Source organism: Gopherus flavomarginatus, chromosome 1 (assembly GCF_025201925.1).
Source record: "Gopherus flavomarginatus isolate rGopFla2 chromosome 1, rGopFla2.mat.asm, whole genome shotgun sequence".
Lineage (NCBI taxonomy): Eukaryota > Metazoa > Chordata > Testudines > Testudinidae > Gopherus > Gopherus flavomarginatus.
In genome coordinates this window covers 107442486-107454013 of record NC_066617.1, presented here as the reverse complement: position 1 = coordinate 107454013, position 11528 = coordinate 107442486, and the positions used below count along the sequence as shown (strand labels likewise).

Here is an 11528-nt window from a genome sequence, read left to right as displayed (position 1 = left end):
AATGCAGGTCACTATTGGGATTTCAGTGGGAGCTGCTGGATCCTCAGCAGTTTTGAGAGTCAGGTCACTTATTCAGTTGCCTAAATATGGATTGAGAAGTCTATTTGCTCCTCTTCTTAAAAAACTTGCCCCTCCCCCCGACTATCTCTGCTTCAGCACGTTCAGAATCAAGATATGTAGAAAAATAAAATAATTTACCTTTAGAGAAGATTACAGATCCTCCACAGTTAGCCTTATGTAACTGTGTAAAGTGATCATTGTGCAACTCCACCAATGAGAAAATGAAATGTAAAAATTTTAACTTGTTTTAAATAGGATTATGACAATTCTGTGAAACCGTCAGACTAAAGATTTTAGTATCCATTATACAATGAACAGTCACAACTTGTTTACAAAACATAGCTTTAATTATATACACATGCTTCAATCAGTTTCAAACAGACTTCATGAAGTACCAGTGTCTTAGTGCATGTGAAAGAACATTACAATACGCATTTAGGTTCTGAAATAACTATTTATTGCTAACATATCTTAATACTTCTTACTTGAGCAAGTGCTAGCTTAAACGTGATCTATTAATATTAATTAGTTATTCTTTAGTGCACATCGCGTTCATATGGGTTATAGATATTTTAAATGTAGAGGTTATACAGAGTGGCTGTGTCCACACAAGAGCTACAGCAGCACAGATACAACACTGCAGCTTTGCCACTGTAATGCCATAGTTTAGAAGTTTTCTATAGTGATGGAAGCGGTTTTTGGAAAAATACTGCTGTCAGCCTAGCTATGTCTACCTTGGGGCTTAAGGTGGCTCAACTACAGTGCTCGGGGATGTGAATTTTTTCACATCCCCTAGTGACATAGCTTCGCCAATCTAATTTTTAAGTGTAGACCAGGCCAGAGTTTCATCTCTTCCCATTTTGCTTATATAAGAGCTGTCCTTAAAAGTTACAGAATGAGCAGATGACTTGCTGGAGCAAAGCCTTTATCTGAAGCAGGAGGATGTAATGAGCTCTTTAATGAAACCTGATAAGTTTGCTCATAATCAAAGCTGCAATTCTAGTCTTTCCTCTGTGTTTTAAGATGAACGCGAAAAGACACTGTTTAAATGATCCAGCCAATCTAGTAGTTCTGCTGCACTTAGCCTAACATTTCAGTGTAGAAATTCAACTGTGACCCACTGAGACCAAGTACATGGAAGACTTTGATGTAAAACACATGGTATCATACAAGTCTTACAGAATTTCATGCTGTTTGGTCCATACAGTGAATTAAGTGCTTTAGAAAAAGATATTAGCTCTGTGGATAAGTCAGGCACAGAATGGGTTTCCTCATACCTCTCCCCCCTTCAATCCCCCCCATGTAGCTTTACGCTGGTTCAAAGACACCACCTCCAGAGGTGAGAGGATGCTTTATCATCTGGATAAATTAATCCTTAGTTTTTCTGATGAAACTATCAAAAAAGGACACCAATTATGAGAGGGTTTCTTGTCCAACATAAGATGGACTAAGACCACAGACCACTTCAAATGAGCCAAACAGCTATCAGAGGGTGGTCTTGGTTATTACAGACCTGTATCACAGTGAATAAGTGGTGAAAGGCATCAGAATTCCATTAATAATTTTCTGGTAACCCATTTCCTTCACAATGCCATTTTCAAAACAACTCGCTGGAGTTGTGCAGCCTTGTACTCCACTCTAATCTGGATTTATACAGATTCATCTTTTTTTAAATAGAAATTTCTTTATCAAACTTTATATCAAATTCAGAGTCTGAAGCCAGAATAACAGTTTACACTTTGAAAGTTAGATTTAATTTTTTTTGAATATCTGATTTTTAGATCAGTTTGCTATACAGAACTCATTGGGTTCATTATAAAATAGCTAACTTTTGTATTTCTTGCTGCACCCTTTAAGTATAAAACCATCGCATAAGAAACACTACAGTGCATCAGTCTGAAATTAGGCCATTCCAATTTGAAAAGCCTAGCTTGCAAGCTATGGGATAGGAAGAATGAATTTAGATAAACAAAATGTTAAATTACAAGTCTAACCATATCAGACCAAAGTCTTTATTAGAGTTTCACAAATGACAGTTTAATAATATAAATAGTATTTTTTACTTCTGCAAGACAGAAGCATCTTGTATAAGGCCTTCTCAGCGTGTGATAATGCATTATGAGCTATACCGATTGAGATCTTAGTTCCGGTTGAATGTGTTTGTCTGTTAAACTTCCTGGAAGAAAACATGAGGACCTCAGCACCAAAAAAGGTGTTTGGTTTTGTTTGAGCCATATGAATAATTATTTACCATTCTCCTGCTATAATGTAAAAAGCGCCGAATATATAGCAACTTATCAGAAGTTGTCTAAGGCAGAAATCAGTTTCTTTAGTCACTAAATGAAGATTCACTGTCAGAACTTTCTTCTGCATTCACTTCATCTCCCCAAGCAGGCACTAAGGCATCTGGTGTCCTAAAAATGAAGATTATACTTCGTTAAATTCCAGTGGAAAACATATGATCAAAATGCTACTAATAGCTTGGTTTATTTAGCAGCTTTCACCATAAATTTACACAGCATTTTAAAAACAATAAAACCCGAGTTTACAATATAAGATATAAAAATATGCTGGGTTGAAACCACTTCATTTTCAACTGATGTGTAACTTCAGAGCTTGCAGTCCGCTGGATTCTGAGACCCAGTAGAGTTCAGTTTGGAGACATATTAAGAGAGCACCAGAAAATTCCTTAGTCACTAAAAGAAGCTTTACTGGCACCTGAAGAGAAAGCTGAAAGCAGACAGTATTTATTAAACCAAATTCTTGTACAATCTTCATGAGTTCTAGGACCATTACAGAATGGAACATGCTTTGCCCCATTAAGCAGTGAAAACAGTACATGACAGGAAGTGAATACGGTATGCAACTAAAACTGCAGGATAATTTTAGGTAGGCAAAAACAATTAATTACTCAGACTGGAATTTGGCTAGGATACCAAGACTGAAAATCTGACTTGCAGAAAGTCACAGGATCTTTAGTGACTACAAGCAGTCAAGCCTTTGCATTTACTCTGAAATACAGGAAGTAGTGTACTCTTAGATATACAGAACAAATGTTCTGGCATGGTGTTAGCATAAACTCATGGGAAAACATGGCACCTAATGAATCACCAGCATCACTTCCTGCAGAACCTGTTTTTTCTTGGAGGTCCCCCAGCCAAGTATTTCCTAGGCTCAATCCCGCTTAGTTTGTGAAATGTGACAAAGATAAGTGCCTGATGGGGCATCACTCCTGGCACAATTTGACATTAAGTGTGTACATAGACTCATAGACTTTAAGGTCAGAAGGGACCATTATGATCATCTAGTCTAACCTCCTGCACAACGCAGACCACAGAATCTCACCCACCCACTCCTGTAACAAACCCCATACCTATGTCTGAGTTATTGAAGTCCTCAAATTGGGGTTTAAAGACCTCAGGGTGCAGAGAATCCTCCAGCAAGTGACCAGTGCCCCACACTGCAGAGAAAGGCAAAAAGCCTCTAGGGCCTCTGCCAATCTGCCCTGGAGGAAAATTCCTTCCCAACCCCAAATATGGCGATCAGTTAAACCCTGATCATGTGGGCAAGACTCACCAGCCAGCACCCAGGAAAGAATTCTCTGTAGTAACTCAGATCCCACCCCATCTAACATCCCATCACAGGCCATTGGGCATATTTATCTACAAATAATCAAAGATCAATTAATTGCCAAAGTTAGGATATCTTATCATACCATCCCCTCTATAAACTTATCAAGCTTAGTCTTGAAGCCAGATATGCCTTTTGCTCCCACTACTCCCCTTGGAAGGCTGTTCCAGAACTCCACTCCTCTAATGGTTAGAAACCTTCGTCTAATTTCAGGTCTAAACTTCCTAGTGTCCAGTTATATCCATTTGTTCTTGTGTCCACATTGGTACTAAGCTTAAATAATTCCTCTCCCTCCATGATATTTATCCCTCTGATATATTTATAAAGAGCAATCATATCTTCCCTCAGCCTTCTTTTGGTTAGGCTAAACAAGCCAAGCTCTTTGAGTCTCCTTTCATATGACAGGTTTTCCATTCCTCGGATCATCCTAGTAGCCCTTCTCTGTACCTGTTCCAGTTTGAATTCATCCTTCTTAAACATGGGAGACCAGAACTGCACACAATATTCCAGATGAGGTCTCACCAGTGTCTTGTATAATGGTACTAACACCTCCTTATCTTTACTGGAAATACCTCGCCTGATGCATCCTAAGATCGCATTAGCTTTTTTAACAGCCATATCACATTGGCGGCTCATAGTCATCCTGTGATCAACCAATACTCCAAAGTCCTTCTCTTCTTCTGTTACTTCCAACTGATGTGTCCCCAATTTATAACCAAAATTCTTGTCATTAATCCCTAAATGCATAACCTTGCACTTTTCACTATTAAATTTCATCCTATTACTATTACTCCAGTTAACAAGGTCATCCAGATCTTCCTGTATGATATCTCGGTCCTTCTCTGTATTAGCAATACCTCTTAGCTTTGTGTCATCCGCAAGCTTTATTAGCACATTCCCGCTTTTTGTGCCAAGGTCAGTAATAAAAAGATTAAATAAAGATTGGTCCCAAAACCGATCCCTGAGGAACTCCACTAGTAGCCTCCTTCCAGCCCGACAGTTCACCTTTCAGTATAATCCGTTGTAGTCTCCCCTTTAACCAGTTCCTTATCCACCGTTCAGTTTTCATATTGATCCCCATCTTTTCCAATTTAGCTAATAATTCCCCATGTGTGGAACCATATCAAATGCCTTACTGAAATCGAGGTAAATTAGATCCACTACGTTTCCTTTCTCTAAAAAATCTGTTACCTTCTCAAAGAAGGAGATCAGGTTGGTTTGGCACGATCTACCTTTTGTAAAACCATGTTGTATTTTGTCCCAATTACCATTGACCTCAATGTCCTTAACTACTTTCTCCTTCAAAATTTTTTCCAAGACTTTGCATACTACAGATGTCAAATTAACAGGCCTATAGTTACTCGGATCCCTTTTTTTTTTTTCCCTTTCTTAAAAATAGGAACGATGTTAGCAATTCTCCAGCCATACTGTACAACCCTTGAGTTTACTGATTCATTAAAAATTCTTGCTAATGGGCTTGCAATTTCATGTGCCAGTTCCTTTAATATTCTTCGATGAAGATTATCTGGGCCCCCCGATTTAGTCCCAATAAACTGTTTGAGTTTGGCTTTTACCTCGGATGTGGTAATATCTACCTCCATATCCTCATTCCCATTTGTCATCCTACCATTATTCCTAAGCTCTTCATTAGCCTCATTAAAGACTGTGGCAAAGTATTTGTTTAGATATTGGGCCATGCCTAGATTAGCCTTAACCTCCACTCCATCCTCAGTGTTTAGCAGTCCCACTTCTTCTTTCTTTGTTTTCTTCTTATTTATAGGGCTATAGAACCTTTTACTATTGGTTTTAATTCCCTTTGCAAGGTCCAGCTCTGCCTGGTTTTTAGCCTCTCTCACTTTATCCCTACATGTTCTGACCTCAATAAGGTAGCTTTCCTTGCTAATCCCTCCCTTCTTCCACTCCTTGTAGGCTTTCTGCTTTTTCTTAATCACCTCCCTGAGATGCTTGCTCATCCAGCTTGGTCTACAACTCCTGCCTATGAATTATTTCCCCTTTCTTGGGATGCAGGCTTCTGATAAGTTTCTGCAACTTTGACTTAAAGTAATTCCAGGCCTCCTCTGCCTTTAGATCCACAAGTTCTTCAATCCAATCCACTTCCCTAACTAATTTCCTTAATTATTTAAAGTTAGCCCTTTTGAAATAAAAAAACCCTAGTCCCAGATCTATTTTTGTTTATCCTTCCATCTAGTTTGAACTGAATTAGCTCATGATCACTTGAACTAAGGTTGTCCCCTACAACCATTTCTTCTATGAGGTCCTCACTACTCACCAAACCAAATCTAAAATGGCATACCCTCTTGTTGATTCTTCATCTATTTGGTGAAGGAATCCATCAGCTATTGCATCTAGGAAAATCTGAGCCCTATTATTGTTACTAGCACTTGTCCTCCAGTCTATATCTGGGAAGTTAAAGTCTCCCATGATCACACAATTCCCATTAGTGTTTACTTCATTAAAAACATTGAAGAGGTCTCTATCCATATCCAAATCAGATCCCGGCGGTCTGTAGCACACCCCAAGCACTATCTCAGGGGAGGCTCTAGTTGCTTTCTTTCCCAATGTGATTTTTGCCCAGACAGACTCTGTCTTATCCATTCCATCACTTCTTATTTCTTTACAGTTAACCTCATAAGAACATAAGAACGGCCGTATCGGGTCAGACCAAAGGTCCATCTAGCCCAGTATCTGTCTACCGACAGTGGCCAATGACAGGTGCCCCAGAGGGAGTGAAGCTAACAGGCAATGATCAGGTGATCTCTCTCCTGCCATCCATCTCCATCCTCTGATGAACAGAGGCTAGGGACACCATTCTTTACCCTTCCTAGCTAACAGCCATTTATGGACTTAGCCACCATGAATTTATCCAGTTCCTTTTTAAACATTGTTATAGTCCCAGCCTTCACAACCTCCTCAGGTAAGGAGTTCCACAAGCTGACTGTGCGCTGTGTGAAGAAGAACTTCCTTTTATTTGTTTTAAACCTGCTACCTATTAATTTCATTTGGTGACCCCTAGTTCTTGTATTATGGGAATAAGTAAATAACTTTTCCTTATCCACTTTCTCTACATCACTCATGATTTTATATGCCTCTATCATATCCCCCCTTAGTCTCTTCTTTTCCAAGCTGAAGAGGCCTAGCCTCTTTAATCTTTCCTCGTATGGGACCCTCTCCAAACCCCTTATAATTTTAGTTGCCCTTTTCTGAACCTTTTCTAGTGCTAGAATATCTTTTTTGAGGTGAGGAGACCACATCTGTACATAATATTCGAGATGTGGGTGTACCATGGATTTATATAAGGGCAATAAGATATTCTCTGTCTTATTCTCTATCCCCTTTTTAACGATTCCTAACATCCTGTTCACTTTTTTGACCGCCTCTGCGCACTGTGTGGACATCTTCAGAGAACTATCCACGATGACGCCAAGATCTTTCTCCTGACTCGTTGTAGCTAAATTAGCCCCCATCATATTGTATGTATAGTTGGGGTTGTTTTTTCCAATGTGCATTACTTTACATTTATCCACATTAAATTTCATTTGCCATTTTGTTGCCCAATCACTTAGTTTTGTGAGATCTTTTTGAAGTTCTTCACAATCTGCTTTGGTCTTAACTATTTTGAGTAGTTTAGTATCATCTGCAAACTTTGCCACCTCACTACTTACTCCTTTCTCCAGATCATTTATGCATAAATTGAATAGATACACAATGCTACTCCACCACCTTTGCCTTTATTTCTGTCTTTCCTAAACAGCACATACCCTTCAATACCTGTACTCCAGTCATGACTACTATTCCACCATGTTTCTGTTATCCCTATAATATCCGGTTTCACTTCCTGCACCAGTAGCTCTAGTTCCTCCATTTTGTTACCTAGGCTCCTCGCATTAGTGTATAAACAGTCTTAATTTTTGCCGTTTGGCTTCACTGACATTCTTTACCTGATTAGGCACAGACATTCTACCACCAGTATCACCTATTAGACTGGTATCTACACTACCCTTCCTCCTTATGTCCATTCTCCTACCCACAGTTATATCCTCTCTCACTTTGGTTGGGAGAGGGAAGAAAACATCTCCCCCAAATTCCTAGTTTAAAACTCTTAATCAGTTGTGCCAGCCTCCATCCTAGAAGTCTACTTCCCTCCTTACTCAGGTGAAGTCCATCCCAAGAGAACAGTCCTCTGTCCATGAATGTTTCCCAGTGGCCATACATCCCAAAGCCCTCCTTATAGCACCACTGCCTGAGTCATCTGTTGATTGCCATAATCTTGTCACACCTTTGTTGCCCTTCTTTAGGAAGACGCAGAATCTCACTGAAGATCACCTGAGCGTCAATTTCCTTAAGTGTCTTTCCCAGCCGGGCAGAGTCTCCCTTGATACATTCCAGTGAGAATCTAGCCATACCATTTGTTCCCACATGAAGGACAATCAGCGGATTTTTTCCCGCTCCCGTTAGGATCCTTTTCAGCCTCCGGTCCACATCCCGTATCTCAGCACCCGGCAGACAGCACACCCTTCTGTTCTCCGGATCAGCTCTAGTTACAGGCCTGTCTGTTCTTCTCAGTAAGGAGTCCCCAATCACGTAGACCTGCCTTTTCCTGGTGATGATGCGATTCTCCGGTATATCCCCTGTTCCCTCTGGCTGCAAGTCCTCTCGATTTCTACTGTCCCTTGCAATCCTCCACAATCCATCTCAGATCCTCGTGGGGCTCATATTTGGTGTTATTGTCTCCATTGACTCTTCCCCTCTTCCTACAGGACTAGTTGCTCTTCTCTTCTTCCTTGCCCTCTCACCTTCAGCAACCACCTGCTGTGCCCCTTCTTCATTTTCCAACTCCACAAACCTGTTCTTGAGCTCTATTTCTCCTTCACTAGCCTGTCTTTTCCTCTGCCTGGTTTTCTTAGTCACATGCCTCCACTGTCCACTTTCCTCACCCAGCAGTCTCCCCTCAGAATTCTTTGGTCCTGATTCCACCTGCAAGTTTGAGCTTTTCCCTTCAGCCTCTTTATGTCTTTGTTCCATCATCTGCTCAAACCCCCTTCTAAACTGAACCAGAGTTTCCATCTGTATCTCCAATCCTCGGATCTTTTCTTCCATCAACTCTATCAGGCGGCACTTCATGCAGACAAAACTCTTATCAGGTACTCCCTCCACGATCACGTACATGCCACAGCTTCCACATCCAGTCATCTTCATTGTGTCTTCCACTGCTGCCTCTGTATCGGTCATAGCCTTCCCACCTAAAACCTGTTAGTCCAGGAAACAAAACAAAACCACCACCACGCACAGCAAAACAAACCCCTCAATGGGCACCAGAACACCGGTAGAACACCATCCACTCCCTTCGCTAGCCTGTCTATTCCTCTGCCTAGCTCTCTTAAGTCTCCCCCGCAAACTTCCCTTGCAAACTCCTAGTGAAACTCCTGTTTACAGCTCTGTTTGCTGGCTCCTGTGCCGCTGCAGCTGTCTATGCTGCTGCTTGACTGGCTGGCTACCTTTATAGGACCCCTAAGCAGAGAAGCCCCGCCCCCTAATCAGGGCTCAGCTTCTCTCCAAGCACACTGCCCCATCAGCCTCCACACATATAACTACAAAATACAATACACAAAATACAAGAACCTTCTCCTCCAACAGAACTCCCACTGAAACTCCCCTATTCACAGCTCCGTTTGCTGGCTCCTGTGACGCTGCAGCTGTCTATGCCGCTGCCTGGCTGGCTGGCACCTTTATAGGACCCCTAAGCAGAGAAGCCCACATTTATTTTATAAAACTTCAGGTAGGTTATTGTAGGATTGGCTACAGGCATGGTCTTTGGTGTAAGATCTAGGGTCCCAATTGATCTGAGGTCTCTTGGGACTGAAAGCAACCTCAATTTTTGGTGTGACCATTTATCACTAAATCCAATTTGTTGAGGTGGTAGGATAGACTGGAGAGTACAAGGGGACTGTCTGTGACTCCATCGTAAGACTCTTCTAGTGATCCAGGAGTTCACATTCATTACTGGCTTGGTAAAATCTAATTGTAGAACATACCACCTGTTTGAGATACCTGCCCTGAGACAGCACTCTCAGTTGTTAACCATTCCAGACAGCATGACTGAAGCCTTTAAGTGTGTAGCACTCCAACCTTAGTATAAAGATAGAAGTATTACTTACTCAAGGAGATCTGGGTCTAGCCCCTCAGAAATCATTTTGTTTCTTATTGCCATTACAGGAACACCCTGTGAGGGAGGGGGAAAAAAGTGTTTAAGGGGTATATTACTACTAAACAAAAAGTGAAAATCTACTGGAACAACTAGACTCCACAGTTGCTTTTAGGCACAGACCATGTGCAATGCTTCGCTGTGTTGACTGAACCATATCACTGCTGCTGAATAAATATATGGAAACTGTTTAGCTATGGTGGCACCTGGAGCAAAAAGGCCAATTGTTCATTTTACACTTCTGAGGGATTTCTCTAGTTAAACAAGGAATAGAGAGGGTGATCTGCATTTACAGTTGTAGGCATCAGCAATACAGCTGACACTGTTTATGTAGTGTATGTTCAAAACAAAAATCATTGCATTAACAAGACACTTTCTAAACTTCATTGTTCAACCATTTGCTTTTTGCTATATCCCATTCCTCATCTGTATATTGTCTGTTTAGATTGTAACCCCTTTCGGGAAGAATCAGTCATTTTACCACTACTAATGTGCCTAGTACTGTAAGGCTTTGACCTTACTCACATATGTGTAACTTTACTCACAATACAATTATGTACATGCATGTTTAACTTTAGGCCCTAATCCTAATTTACAACAAAGGATGTTCAAGTATTTTCTATCTTACTCTTTCCTGACTTGTTAATTTTTTGTAACCATCCAAAGTTACTTAATTCATAAAGACACTGCTCCATCAATACTTTCCATATGCTTTCAAATTAGTATTCTAATATGTTATAGTCCACAAAAAGGGCAAACTACTTGGTACACAAGATACAACTAGATTTGTTTGTGTTTAAAGATGAAAAGAGAAGTTATCAATTACACATTACAATGCAAAGAGTAGCAAACATTTGACTGCTTAACACTGCAAGAAGTGGGACTGAACCCCATAACTGAACGCACATCCTTTCTGCCTTTAGGTAGCCAGTTGGGGCGGGATTAAAAAAAAAAGATGATTAAAACAAACTTTAAAGGATTTTTTTATTTAAAATTAAATAAAAAGGTTTATTTTTTTTAAAAAACTATTGAATTACATTTGACAGGTTGTCAATGTTAAGACCTACATTTATTAAAATCTATTAAAATAAATATTTAGTACATATTTGCTACTAAGTTTTAAAGAAAGTCAAACCACTGAATGGGTGGAAGCTACTGATGAAGCACTTAGAACCAGAATTTGTTGAAGTGTTAAACCATCTTTTGACAGCAGCAGCTTCCTCTGTAGGTGCAGAGAGATTATTTTCTTCATTTCAGTTTAATGATTAGTTCATTCAAAACTAAGAAACAAATTGGGAGTTGAAAAAGCAGGAAAACTTGTTTTCTTCTTCTTCCAATCTATGAATAAAAATTAGGCGTGAGGATGAAATCTACTGGTTCCAAAACCTTGAGGGACATAGTGACCAACAATAATCAGATGAAATAAATAATTAATAATTTACTACAGTTAGTACTTCCTTTAGTAAATCAGCTTTAAATGCAAAAAATATATCCAGGACATTTAATACCAATTTAATACAAAATTAAAATGCTGGCTTTGTGCATTAATTTAATCTGAGTATCCATCCAAATAGAGTTTAACATAAAGCACAGGTAAAAAATTCATCTAGTAAAT

The 11528-nt window shown here is 39.9% G+C and overlaps 1 protein-coding gene across 3 annotated transcripts in view; it reads right to left on the bottom strand.

Moving 5' to 3' along the window:
• Positions 1 to 2036: 2036 nt before the first annotated feature.
• The window catches only part of WASHC3 (WASH complex subunit 3), a 32346-nt gene continuing 22854 nt past the window's right edge, over positions 2037 to 11528 (bottom strand). For all 3 annotated transcript variants that reach the window (XM_050946316.1, XM_050946325.1, XM_050946306.1), the window contains exons 6-7: positions 9867 to 9931; positions 2037 to 2474 (exon numbers count right to left, since the gene is read on the bottom strand). In XM_050946316.1, the coding sequence (XP_050802273.1) occupies positions 2390 to 2474; positions 9867 to 9931 (150 nt within the window). In that variant the 3' untranslated portion in view covers positions 2037 to 2389. The remainder of the gene's footprint in view (positions 2475 to 9866; positions 9932 to 11528) is intronic.